The following is a 14,232-nucleotide window of genomic DNA, read 5'->3' as shown; positions in this document are numbered from 1 at the left end:
CCCGCGGACCTGCTCCGCCGGCCCGAGCGCTGCAAGTCCCGCGGCCCCGCTCCTCCGGCCCCAGCGCTGCAAGTCCCGTGGCCCCGCTCCCCAGGTCAGAGCGCCGGCCCGAGCGCTGCGAGTCCCGCGGGACCGCCCTCCCGGCAGGAGCGCCAGCCCGAGAGCTGCAAGTCCCGCGGCTCAGCTCCCCTGGCAGAACGCAGGCCCGAGCGCTGCAAGTCCCGCGGCCCCGCTCCGCTGGCCCCAGCGCTGCAAGTCCAGCGGCCTCGCTCCCCCGGCAGAGCGCCGGCCCGAGCGCTACAAGTCCCGCGGCCCTGCTCCCCCGGCAGAGCGCAGGCCCGAGCGCTGCAAGTCCCGCGGCCCCCCTCCTCCGGCCCCAGCGCTGCAAGTCCCGGGGCCCTGCTCCCCAGGTCAGAGCGCCGGCCCGGTTGCTGCGAGTCCCGCGGCTCCGCTCCCAGTCAGAGTGCCAGCCCGAGCGGTGCAAATCCCAGCCCCGCTGTCCCGGCGGAGAGCGGCAATCCGAAGTGCCGCAGAAGACTCGGAGCTCCACCCGGTGAGTACAAGCCCCACCAATTGGGCCCCACACTTGCTAAAGCCGGCCCTGCCATCCGTTCATGGTCAGGATTTATTGGTGACTCACGGGATACATTTTAGAAAGTAGTTCCCCCCTTTTAATGCTTAAAGATTTTGTACGTTGTGAAGGCTAATTATTTTTTGTTTGTTTGTTTTGATTCTCATGATGTAATACTAAGGGATGCTGCTGCTGCTGATATAACAACCGTTACATATTTTCTCAGATTCACTGCTTCCGAGATTACAGTCCCATACTCCCCCAAAACAAAAGTATGGCCGATAATGTTTATCTGTAAAGGTATGATATTGCATTTGTCTTATTAAAACACATGGTGTTTGGTCTCAGGTTATACAGCGATCCAGATTACTTAGTGTCAATGACCCACACTTGCAATTATATACCTTTCCATCAATCTCTCTTGTCATCTGCAAATTTTTGTCAGCACCTATTTTGTATTTTCTTTCACATCAATGACAAAAATATGGAATAGCACCAGACTGAGATCTGATCCCCGTGAGATTCCAGAATAATCACACAGTCATTGGTGAGTCAAACTTGTAATCTTTTAAAAAAGATGTCAAGGTCATTTAATAACAGTTGTTCTCCATGAAAACATATTGATTGATACTAGCAACTGGACCTATAAATGTTATTGATAAAGTCCTGTATCAGGTACTACGACTGTTTTCTCTTGGATTTATGTCAGGCTAACTGGCTAATTTCATGGGTTATTCTCATTTACATTACAGAATGTCTCTTTCAGTAAGATTTCACAGGGTGATGAGAATCTTCTTTCTTTCTTTCTAAAATGAAGTCTTCCTACAGAGAATAGAAAATGCTTAACATAATTAAAAATGTCCTTTTTTTATTTTGAAAAACCAATGTGTAAAAACCACATGAGGTTCCCTCCTAGGATTCTTACTATTGATCAGTGACAAAAGATCTCTTGAACAATTATTAGGTGTTGAAAATGAAAAGCATCTCATTGGACCATGGACAAATTCCTCAAAATATACTTTCTACATAAAATTCCAACATAATCAAATCAATCTATTTTATATTTTTTAAAAAATGTGAAGTAAATTTTGTTGCCTCCTGCACACACAGGTGCACACATGCACATGCACGCATGCACACACATACAAAGCCACTACCAGTTTAATCTCATGACACATCAATCACCTTCAGTACATAAGATATCAAAAAGTTAAGTTAAACATTAATTATAAGCATGCGAATTTGTCTACTTATACAAAAGAGCCAAATTCTGACATGTTTTTAAACTCATGCAGCCCTATTAAAATCTGTACGGTGGCCCAGGTGGCCCTGGCTCACCTATCCTTCACTGCATAAGACCACACCACTACCACCAGGATGGCGCAGTGCTTAGATGAAATCGGCTCCTGGACGAAGAATAGCTCGCTGAAGCTGGAACTGAACAAAACAGAGGTGATGCTGGTGGGAAGTGGAAAGTATTTTGAGGAGTTTGCAGTAACAGTGAAGTCTCCTTTACCTGAAATTTCAGATCTACACTTGGTAAATTCAATCTGTAGTCTAGGTGCACTATTGGATTTCTTGCTCATGCTGAGGTCTTACAAACAACGGCTGTGATTAATGATTTATTTCACCTCCACCTGTCTATGAGACTCCATCCCAACCTGGTAATGAAGACCTGGCCTCAGTTATTCATGCCTGTATTACCTCTTGACTGGATTACAGCAATGCAATATATTTTGTCATGAAACCTTCAACACTTTGAAAATTCCAACTAGTTCAAAATGCTGCAGCTTATCTCAACAACATAGGTTGCCTGTCCTCTACTGTCTACACTGGCTTCCAATACAATTTTAAATCTTGTTCAAGGTGATGGTCCTTATTGTCCAAGTGATCACTTCCTTGGGCCCAGAACACCAACAAGACTGTAAAGCTTTGGGACAAAGACCGTGGTCAACTGCTTTGCTCCTCTGGCAAAATGGAATTCTGAACAATAAGATTAAAACCATTTGTTTGGGGAAAGAACTCTCTCTGGGAGCAGAGACTGGGGAATGAACTCTCTCAGGAACTAAGGACCATCACAAGCATCACCACTTTCTGTTCCAAAATGCAAGGCACACTTATTTGACCTTGGCTTCTCTAATCTAGATATCAGGCCTGGTCCACACTACAGCATTAAATCGATTTAAACAGTGTTAAATTGATTTAACGCTGTACCCGTCCACACTACAAGGCACTTTAAATCGATTTTAAGGGCTCTTAAAATCGATTTCTGTACTCCTCCCCAACGAGAGGAGTAACCCTAAAATCGATATTACTATATCGATTTAGGGCTAGTGTGGATGGAAATCGAAGTTCTTGGTCTCATTTTACTGAGCTACCCAGAGTGCACCGCTCCGGAAATTGATGGTAGCCTAGGACCATGGACGCACACCACCGAATTAATGTGCCCTAGTGTGGACGTGTAAAATCGATTTTATAAAACCAGTTTTATAAAACCAGTTTTAATAATTTCAATTTTATGCTGTAGTGTAGACGTGGCCTCAGATGTGTAATCACATTGCTTAATGCACTACTGGGAGGAACTCAGACATTATGGTGAAGAGCAAGGTATAAAAACCTACATAGAATAGGACAGACTAGGAACAGAGAAAACTCTCAAGGCAGTATATGCATTGTAGATGCAAGCGTGTATTTGAGTTTTAACTGTTTTCATATATATATAAATGTATAATTTTGTTTTATACCTAGATTATTATAAATTTAAGTATACCTATATAATATGTGTGCATGTACATTTTATGTGTAAACACACAAACTGACAATATATGCTCATTTTCAAATACTACAAGGAAGCTACTCCTAAAGAACATTATGTTTCACAATGTATCTCATAATTAAACAAAACAAAATGCTAATTCATGTTACTTTGACACACTGAAGGAAATTCAGACACTCTACTGAAAAAAAATCTATGTATTAGATCCCCTATCCTAAAGCGATAAAAGTTGATGATACTAGAAATAACTAATCCAAATAACAATATTTTAACTATTAAGAACTCTGATTTCAAGTTAAAAGAAATGGAATTTAAAAGGCCCTAATATACGAGCGAATCTGTAAAAAACTCACCTCTCCAAGTGCTTCGGCTTCACACTTCGGGTCTCCAGGAGCAGATTTACTGCTCATAGGTAGCATTCCAGAGTTGTCCCTGTAAAGAATGTTCTCTTCTATGAAGTTCTGATCATTTGATTTAAGGAAACTAAACGCCGTTTTGCCAGAGTCTGCGGATAAACACAGATTATAGCTATACGGTAAAGTCCCATCGCAGTAGCTGGGGGGCAATCCGGGACCCGACCTGGAATAATCAGAACTGAAACATCGCAAAACTGGGGGATTCATCGACCTTCCACATTTCATCACAATGGCCAGTGCAACCGTCAAGAGGAACAAAAATGAGATCAAGGCTAAAGCCAACACCAAGTAAAACTGTAAATCAGACTGAGAGGCCGAGTCACCCGATTGGTCGCTCATTTCCGGAAAAGCCTCTTGGAAGTTCTCGGCAAACACCAGGTTGAGAGTAACTGTGGCTGACAGAGGCGGCTGCCCGTTATCCTTCACCAGCGTGACCAGCCTGTGCTTCACAGCATCTCTGTCCGCAAAGGCGCGGGCTGTCCGGATCTCCCCGGTGTGCAGCCCCATGCTGAAGAGCGTCGGTTCCGTGGCCTGGAGCAGATGGTAGGAGAGCCAGGCATTGTGTCCTGAGTCAGCATCCACCGCCACCACCTTCGTCACCAGATAACCTGCCTCGGCCGAGCGAGGGACCATCTCGAATAAGGCAGAGCCATCGGCTCCCAGGGAAGGGTACAGGATGCGAGGAGCGTTATCATTCTGATCCAGAATAAACACCCTGACGGTGACATTGCTGCTGAGAGGCGGGAACCCGCCGTCTTGGGCCTGCACTTGCATTTCAAACTCCCGGAACTGCTCGTAGTCGAAGGAGCGCTGCGCATAGATAGCTCCGGTCTGGGAGTTAATGGAGATGTAGGAGGAGAGAGGCACCTCCTGGAGGTTGCTGCTCAGGATGGAGTAAGTGACTCGGGCGTTCCGGTCCAGATCCCGGTCTGAGGCTTCTACACTGAAAATAGAGGCCCCGGAGGGATTGTTCTCTGGCACATAGGCGGTGTAGGAAGGTTTCTCAAAGACAGGGGCATTGTCATTGATATCCGAGATCTGCAACAGGATGGTTTTCTGGGTAGAGAGCGGGGGAGAGCCGTTGTCTGTGGCTGTGATTGTGATATTGTACTCCGGGGTCCTTTCCCTGTCCAGGGTGCTATCTGTGAGAATTTTGTAATAATTATTAGAGGAGGACACTATTTTAAAAGGCAAGTTGTGTTGAAGATGACAGGTGACGTCTCCATTTTCACCGGCATCTCGGTCATAGGCTTTGATCAGAGCCGTCACTGTGCCGGGTACTGAGTCTTCTGGAATGGGACCGGATATAGATGTGAACGTCACTTCCGGGACATTGTCGTTCACATCAAGAATTTGTATTTGAACTTTGCAGTGAGCAGATTGTCCTCCGCCATCTCTGGCCTCTAGACGTATTGTGTATGTATTTGTTTTCTCAAAATCCAGAATCCCTATATTTGTAATTCTTCCATTCACAGGATCTAAATGAAATAATTTATGAGCATTTTCTTTAATGTTGCTAAAAATGTATGTTATTTGGCCATTTAACCCTTCATCCTGATCCATGGCTTTCACCTGAACCACTAAGGAACCATTTGGTAGATTTTCTCTCAGGCTTACTTTGTAGATCTCTTCAGTAAATTCGGGGCGATTGTCATTGGCATCAATGACATTAATCCTAATTTGAACTGTCCCAGTTCTGACTGGATCTCCCCCATCCACGGCCGTCAGGATCAAGTGATGAGAGTTTTGCTTTTCGCGATCCAAAGGTTTTTCCAAAATTAACTCAGCATATTTGTTTTCATCTGGACTTTCGTTTACTGACAGGATAAAATGCGGGTTCTTGCTGAGTTGATAACTCTTCAGTGAATTGACCCCAACGTCTGGATCTTGCGCAGATTCTAGTGGAAACCGCGCACCAGGCAGTGCGGATTCAATAATTGCTAAATCAATGTTGTTTGTCTTGAACCGCGGGGCATTATCATTAATGTCCTGGATTGCTACATTCACATGGAAAACATTCAAAGGATTTTCCACCACCGTTTCGAGTGTCAGGACACAAAGGGGTGTTTCCCCGCATATCTCCTCCCGGTCTATCCTGCCATTCACATACAGGTTGCCATTTTCCCCATTCACACTGAAGTATTGCTTTTCCGAACTAACACGGAGTTTTCGCTGCGGAAGCTCTGGGATACTCAATCCCAAATCGTTGGCGAGCTTCCCCACAAGGGAACTTTTGGCCATTTCCTCCGGAATCGAATAACGAATCTGCTCCGAGACTGCCCGGCAGAACAAAGACAATAAGAAAGGAAACAACAATACCTGCTGTCTGACTGCCCGGCCGCTTGGTCTGTGCCTGGTTTCCATCCCATGCATTTTCACGAAAGCTCTCTTCTTTATTCTGTACAAAAAGTGCTTATAAGTCAGCTATATGGTAAATATCCCAGGTAATGAAGAGAAAATGAATTCAATTGCTCAGGCTAATTGAACATCAGAGTCCGGAGGGAGGCTTTCTCTGAGCAGCGAGGCTGTGTGCGCGTTTCTCGAGTTGTTTTCTCAACGATCTGCACTGGATGAGAAATCAGGCTGCAGTCGGCTGTAATGGATCTCAGGCTGTAGCTCCGCACCGCATTGGCCAACAGCGGCACTCTGAGCTCAGCCGGAGAACTGCAGCACACAAAGCTAATGAAGTCACCGATAGAGATCTAGACACGAGGGAAGGTATTCTAATACATTTAATGTTTTACAATTATTCTCGATCCACTCTGTTCTAGCCTTAATTAGATTTTAAAAGGTTCCTCCAAACACCCACGGACATCTCTATAGTTTACAGTAGCACTTTCTTTATCCTTTATCAAAGTTGTTTGCTTCAAAATAAAGTGTAATGGTATTTTTATTATTATTGCATTTTCCTCCTAAGAGCTAGAGCTCTGATGGAAGACATGGGGATTCTGTTTATGCTTTAATTCTAGTATCGCTTTGAAAATAAAACACTTATTCTTACATCTTGTGAAGTTTGTATATTCTGGAGAGAGAAGATGGGTTTTGCATTTATTATTTCAAGAAATAGGGTTGTGCTTGTGACCTGGTGTGCCTGGGGTAGCCCTCACTGAAAATGCTAAGGTCAGGGCAGGCTGCAGGATCAGATACTCTCAAAACTGGTGGGCAACACTGAAGTTAAATTCACCAACAAGTCACAGACCATGTTTCTGATCCTCCACACTGGTTATCGAGAAACTAAAAAGAGAAACCATACGCCCCCCTTTATTGCATTTAAGTTCCCTGGCTCCCAATCAGCACATAGATCCAGTACAGTGAGAAGTTATTTACAAACACTATACAAAATGTTCTTCTGACCCCAAAGGGCCAGCAACCTTATCAGGTCAATATTATTTTGGATCTTACCCAAAATATCACACTGTCAACCAATCTTTTAATGTCTAAAACTAAAGGTTTATTATAAAGAAAAAAGAAAGAACAAGAAGAGAGTTGTTAAATGATAAAGCACCCAGATACATAAAGAGACTTCAAAGTCCATATATCAGATTCTTAGTATTGGTGAGTTTTCTGGCTTGAAAGTCCCTCTGGAATACATCCACAGCTTGGATGGGTCATTCAGTCCTTTGTTCAGAGCTTTATTTGTAGAAAAAGTTACTCCAGAGGTAAGAAACAGGAATGAAGACAAAATGAAGATGTAGCTGCCTTTCATATTCTTTTGCCATGTGGCTAGTACTTCCTTTGTCCCAAGCACAAGCTTCACAGCACATGGCATGGACAAACTCTAGAGTTCTGTCCACAGGCATGCCCTACATGTCTTGCTGACTCATAAGGTGTAGCCCCTACCTTCTCTCAATGGGTTCATTGTACAGCCGATGTCCCTTGATGGGCTACCAAGCAGGCTTAGTGCTGATGCCATTCTATCTAGGGATGTCACCCAGAAACACAGCACAAGTTTTGAAATACAGATTTATCATACATATCTATAACTCACAATACAAAGGTGATACAAACATATAAACAAGATCATCGTACCTGGCAAATCATAACATTTTCACAGATACCTTACATGGCCTATCTGGTCAGATTCCTTGCAATTTTATAATACTGATATACATATAATAAAGAGTCTCTCATATTCCATACAGCATCACAATGCTTTCCCTTACCTCTCCAGAATGAATTCCCTAGCTGTGAGTCAGTTGTTACAAAACTCTGCCCCTTTCCCCCATTTTGGAGCCTGACTTTTTTGTGTGTGGAGATAATGTCACAATTACTGGTTAATTTTATTGTTATAAATAACCATAGCCAGAGTGAGTGAAACTGAAACGGATCCTCTAACTTAGGTTTATCCTACAGAAAGCCTTGAAAGGGAGTACAAGTACTATGAATTTGATTTTCCATTGAATAGGTATCCAGTATGTCATTGGGATGATGGGTTCAGGTTGATCTGAGTTGCTTAAACGTGTTAGAGTACCTGTGTTAACTAGTCTTATCTTTTTTAAATGGCACATTGTTCTTAAATATAGAGAATTGCAGCAGTTGACCCTGGAGCTTACAAAGGCATGCATCCCTGTGGCTAAGTCTTGGAACTATCTGTTGGATGCTGCAGTCGGGCTAGTCATAAGTGGCAAGAAAGTATTTTTAGCGTCCACGGCTATTGGGAAACCTTCTAGACTTATTGAGAAGTCTTGCAGGGCCTTGAGACTGGCTTGTCTACATCAGAAAGTTGCAGCGCTGGTGAGGGAGTTACAGCGCTGCAACTTAGGAGGTGTACACATCTGCAGGGCACCACCAGCGCTGCAACTCCCTGTTTGCAGCGCTGGCCGTACTCCCGTTTTGTCTCGGGTGTAGAGGATCCAGCGCTGGTGATCCAGCGCTGGTAATCAAGTATAGACACTTACCAGCACTTTTCTTGACCTCCGTGGAATAAGCAGGTATCCCAGCATACCTGAGGAAGCCTCTGGTAATCAAGCTGGTCTCCTTCTCCGGCTTGCTCTCGCGTTCCCCGAACCCCGAGCAAGCAGGTCTCCTTTCCTGAGGTTTGCAGGGTGGTTCGGGGAACGCGAGAGCAAACCGCGGCGAAGCTGGTCTCCTTTCCCGGTTTGCTCTCTCGTTCCCCGAACCCCCGAGCAAGCAGGTCTCCTTCCCTGCGGTTTGCAGGGTGGTTCGGGGAACGCGAGAGCAAACCGCAGCGAAGCTGGTCTCCTTTCCCGGTTTGCTCTCTCGTTCCCCGAACCCCCGAGCAAGCAGGTCTCTTGCGGTTTGCAGGGTGGTTCGGGGAACGCGAGAGCAAACCGCGGCGAAGCTGGTCTCCTTTCCCGGTTTGCTCTCGCGTTCCCCGAACCCCCCTTGAAGCCGCCCAACAGCGCTGCAGTGTGGCCACATCTAACACCACTTGCAGCGCTGGTTGCTGTAAGTGTGGCCACTCTGCAGCGCTGGCCCTATACAGCTGTACTAATACAGCTGTAACAACCAGCGCTGCAAAATTTTAGATGTAGACATGGCCTACATAGTGTCTTTACAATCGTAAGGCAGGGCATGAAGCATTGATGCTAACCAAGCCTTTCCCTACTACCAATATTTTCATTCTGACCAGATGTAACGTCACTTAACATAAATGAGCCAAATTATGAGAAAAGGAGTGTAATCGTTTATGTCTTTAAACAAAACTGAACGTCTGGGCACTAAATTAAATAAATAATGTTAAATAAATTTAACTGTCCTAAGTAATTTCTTATTCAAAGATATTTTTCAAAGTTGGCTTTAAATATATTTTCCCTATTCTATTCTAATTTTGTACTAAAAAGAGAAATTTACCTTACACAGAATATACAAACTTTACTAGATCGAAGGATATTTTATTTTATTCTCACAAACACTGTAATACAAAACTTAAAAACCTGAACAGGTTCCCTATGGAAGCCTTTCTTAAGGAGAATATTCGGTGTTAGAAATATTGAGATTCCTAAGCAGTTTGTCAGACTTGAATAACAATAACAAAATAATTTCATTTCCTATTAATGCATGAGTGTAGACTATCTGATTCTAATCCTGCCTTCTCCGACTGTTTACCAGATTCTGAACCAAGGTCGCAAGAAGAGAGAAAAGCAGGGGTTCCCTGAATGTTTGCTCTGCACAAGAGCTGCTTCCAGTATCCTCTGAATAAAACTATATAATTATACATCAAAACATTTTAAAAAGGAACTAAAGAAAACTTACCTGACCAAACGCGTAATTCCCGTCATTATTCTTCGAGTTTTCTGCAATTAAGAGACCTTCCTTTTTCTCATTAATCGGCCCATTAGTGAGAGTATTTGAATAGTTTAATTCTGACTGGATACACTGGCTCTTTCTGGAGTCCGTGGTGAGAGAAACCTCATGTGAGTAGGAGTGAAGAAAAGCTCTGACTCCATCGAGCCCCACAAACTGCGAGACGGGAACTCCACTGAAAGTCACACTCGAGGAGTCAAACAGCTGCGAGTTTCTCCACCGCCGGAGCCTCAGGGCCACTAACACTATGAGAAAGGTAAGGAACAAGCAGGAAACGGAAGCCACAGCGATCACCAAATACAAGGTGAGGCTGGACTGGGGGTCTACAGGAGCTGAGAGGCTGCTTAAATCGGAGAGGATTTCGGGGATGTTGTCAGCCACCACCACCGTGACAGTGGCCGTGGCAGAGAGAGGGGGCTGCCCGTTGTCCTTCACTAAAACCACCAGACTTTGCTTGAGCGCATCTTTGTCGAGAAAGTAGCGCGCCGTCCTGATCTCGCCGCTGTGGAGTCCCACAGAAAAGAGCCCCGGCTCTGTAGCCTTCAGCAGCTGGTAGGAGAGCCAGGCGTTCTGCCCGGAGTCTGCATCCACCGCCACCACCTTAGTGACCAGGTAACCCGGCTCGGAGGAGCGAGGGGCCAACTCCACTCCTGTGGAGCCATCGGTGGGAAAGGAGGGGTGTAAGATGTGCGGGCTGTTGTCATTCTGATCCAGTATAAAGAGAGTGACGGAGACATTACTGCTGAGAGGTGGGGAACCCCCATCCTGAGCCTGCACTTGGAACCGAATCTCCCGGAACTGTTCGTAATCGAAGGAGCGCAGAGTGTAGAGAGCCCCAGTCTCGGAGTTAATGGAGATGGAGGAGGACAAGGGGACTTCGCTTCTGTCTTCTTCAATAATGGAGTAAGTGACTCGGGCATTCTCCTTCCAGTCAGGATCATTCGCTTTCAGCGAACAAACGGAAGCTCCTCTGGGATTGTTCTCTGTGATGTACAAAGTGTAGGATGTCTGGTTGAACACAGGAGCGTTGTCGTTTATGTCTGAAAGCTGTACTAAAATTGTTGTTATTGAGGATAAAGGAGGGGTCCCTCGGTCTGTGGCTGTGACAGTTACACTGTAATCCAAGACCTGCTCCCTGTCTAGGGGTTTGTCAGTCACCAAACTGTAATAATTATCGAATGATTTCTGTAACCAAAATGGGATGTTTCTGGGGATGGAGCATGTGACCTCTCCATTCTCTCCTGAATCTCGATCGTATAAATTTATTAGAGCTATCACAGTCCCTGGAGGGCTATCTTCACTCACCGATTTGATGGCAGACGTGACTGTAATTTCAGGAGCATTATCATTGGCATCAATAACAGCTATCAGAACTTTAGATCTGGCCGAGAGGTCTCCAACGTCCTTTGCTTGAACCTCCATTTCATATAATGCAGCTTCCTCATAGTCCAGGTTTCCCACAGTTGATATTTCTCCAGTTTTAGAATCCACCTGGAATATCTGAGACGCTTTGTCTTTCATCTTCCGGAGCGAATATGTGACCTCCGAATTTATCGCTTCGTCGGGATCTGTGGCGTTTACTGTCAGCAGCAGAGACCCGGCGGGCACATTTTCCAAAACACTCACTTTATAGACAGGCTGACTGAAAACTGGTGCATTGTCATTTGCGTCAAGGACAATAACGCGGATCTGCGCAGTGCCGGACCTGACCGGATCTCCCCTGTCAGTGGCTGTGAGGATTAGATCGTGAACAGCTTGTTCTTCCCGGTCTAGAGACTTTTCCAGCACCAGTTCGGCGTGTTTGTCTCCGTCAGCTCCAGTCTGCACATCCAGAGAGAAGTGTTTGTTACTGCTGAGGTAATAGGCCCGAACAGAATTGGTTCCCACATCTGGATCCTGCGCCCCCTCAAGAGAATATCGGGTTCCCACAGCGGCTGACTCACTGATTCTAAATTCCAATTCATCTTCCTGGAAGCGGGGCGCATTGTCATTATTATGATTGTGATTTCAACTTCAACTCCGAAAACCTTCATTTTGTCCTCTACTATAATTTCAAAATTTAACAGACACGTCTCTAGCTGGCCACAGATTTGCTCTCTGTCTACTCTTTCCGTAGGGTATAAATAGCCGCTTTTAATATTCATAGTAAAATACTGAGTCCTACCTCTGCCAACAATGCGGACTCCGCGGTCTGACAGGTCCTTTATATCCAGTCCCAGATCCTTTGCAATATTCCCCACAATGGAGCCTTTCTGCATTTCCTCAGGAATCGAATAGCGAATCTGCCCAGAAATTGCCTCCCAAACATTAACCAATATGACGCAGAACAGGACTTGTCCTTTGCTTCCCAACGGAATGTGTGTATTCGCCATTTCCAGCTCTCTAAAGAGACATCTAAGATGGAATCAGCACACAGAGTTCGGAGACAGGCTTTCTTCTATTGGCTTTATAATCCAAGCTGAGTGCAGAGGATTTATTCACCGATGCTGCCGCTTGAAGATGATTTGATCTCTGTTCTGTTCTGTGAAACACTGGTCCGTCTGCTCCATTTCTCATTGCATCTCTCTCCCCGAGTGGTGAACAGCGGCGCTCAGAGTCTCAACTAATAATTACAACTGCTCAGATAAATAAAGCTGAGATCTGTTTTTCTGTGTGCCAACTTACTTTTTCAGCACTGTATTTAATCGTGATGTCCTAATTAAAGTATATTTTAAAACTAAACACATAAATCAGAACTATATACTTTTTGAAGTAATTAGCAAAACACAGAATGGTTTTCTGGGTGGACATGAGGATGTCTTTGCAGGACCGGCACCAGTGTTTTTGGCGTCCTAGGCGCACGGCCATTTCGCCGCCTCGCGCGCTGCTCCCGCGACTCCGGTGGAGCTGCTGCAGGCGTGCCTGCGGGAGGTCCATCGGAGCTGAGGGACCAGCGGACCCTCCGCAGGCACGCCTGCGGCAGGTCAACCGGAGCCGCCTGCTGCCCTCTCGCCCAGCAAAATGCCGCACCCCAATAACTGTGGAGCCCTAGGCGATTGCCTAGGTCCCCTAAATGGAAGCCCTGGCCCTGTGTCTTTGTCTCTGGCTATAACTGTAATAACTGCGGTGTCCTTTCTCTGTTCTTAGCGTTCTCCGTGACCAGCTCATAATAATTATTAGGAAAGGATATTACCTGAAACAGAGAGTTACCCTTTATATGACATTTGACCTTGCCATTTTCTCCTGCATCTCAGACGGATACACAGATCAGAGCTATCACTGTCCAAGGGAGACAGTCTTCGAGAATTGGGCTGGACACTGATGCAGATATCAGCTGGGGGACATTGTCCTTCCGATCAACAATATCCACTTCTACCTTGCTGTAGGCAACTATTTCCCTCCATCTTTGACTTCCGCTTCGAAGATGTATTTATCTGCTTTTCAAAGTCCAAAATTCATGTAGTTGTGATTTTACCGTTTTCGGGATCCCGAGTAAACATTTGCAGACCATTTTCTGGTACGATGCTGAATGTATGTATGAATGTGAATTGTGCGTTAAGATCTTCCTCATTATTCCTGGTTTTCACCTGCAGTACAAAGAATTATTTTGGTAGATTTTCTCTCAGGCTGACATTGTAGATCTGTTCAGTGAATGCAGGGGGATTCTCATTGGCGTCAAATTAATCCTAATTTGACCGGTCCAGGTTCTGACTGCATCTCCCACTTTCACAGCCATCAGGATCAAGTGATGAGTTACTTGCCATTCCCCATCCAATGGGGTTTGGCTACACTTGCAGCTGTACAGCACCGGGACTGAAAGCTGTCTTCGTACAGCTGTGTAGGGAAAGCGCTGCAGTGTGGCCACATTTGCAGCATTTGCAGCGGTGTTGGAAGTGGTGCATTATGGGCAGCTTTCCCAGCATTCAAGTGGCTGCAACCTGCTTTTCAAAAGAGGAGGGTGGGGTGGAGTGTGGCAGGGATCATGGGGGAGACAGAGAGAGTGGATTTTTGGAGCTGACACTGTGTCAGCTCCCTGTCTTGCAAGTTCTAAGGACTTGAAGATACACAGCACCAACCTTCAATCATTTTAAAAGTTTCAACCCTTCCCCCACCCCTCTCTCATTCACTAAATGTAAATAGCCTTCAGACCAGATAAGCAGCTGCTCCAAAATGAACCCCCCCTTCCACCCTCCAGGCTGCTTCTCTCCTCAAGAAAACACTAG

General features: G+C 45.4%; 1 protein-coding gene and 1 pseudogene across 1 annotated transcript; both read right to left on the bottom strand.

The window, feature by feature from the left end:
• Window positions 1-1,333: 1,333 nt before the first annotated feature.
• On the bottom strand, window positions 1,334-6,127 carry LOC115656178 (annotated as a pseudogene).
• A 113-nt stretch (window positions 6,128-6,240) lies between these two features.
• LOC115656176 (protocadherin gamma-A4-like) lies at window positions 6,241-12,402 on the bottom strand. The gene is made up of 3 exons (XM_030572562.1): window positions 12,205-12,402; window positions 9,980-11,998; window positions 6,241-6,465 (listed from the first exon to the last, which is right to left on the bottom strand). Exons 1-3 carry the CDS (start codon window positions 12,400-12,402, stop codon window positions 6,241-6,243), a joined length of 2,442 nt encoding a protein of 813 aa, XP_030428422.1.
• Window positions 12,403-14,232: the final 1,830 nt, after the last annotated feature.

This window comes from Gopherus evgoodei, chromosome 8, assembly GCF_007399415.2.
Source record: "Gopherus evgoodei ecotype Sinaloan lineage chromosome 8, rGopEvg1_v1.p, whole genome shotgun sequence".
NCBI classification, from domain to species: domain Eukaryota; kingdom Metazoa; phylum Chordata; order Testudines; family Testudinidae; genus Gopherus; species Gopherus evgoodei.
Note: the sequence above shows the minus strand (reverse complement) of the source record. Positions and strands in the feature narration are given on the sequence as shown.

Bases quoted from the DNA above. Each gene is read 5' to 3' on its own strand.
- LOC115656176 (XM_030572562.1), bottom strand. From the start codon at position 12,402: ATGGCGAATACACACATTCCGTTGGGAAGCAAAGGACAAGTCCTGTTC. The intron at 11,999-12,204 runs GTTGGCAGAGGT...CCCCGCTTCCAG, and splicing joins CAGACCGCGGAGTCCGCATT to GAAGATGAATTGGAATTTAG. The intron at 6,466-9,979 runs GTAAGTTTTCTT...CCTCGTGTCTAG, and splicing joins GGAATTACGCGTTTGGTCAG to ATCTCTATCGGTGACTTCAT.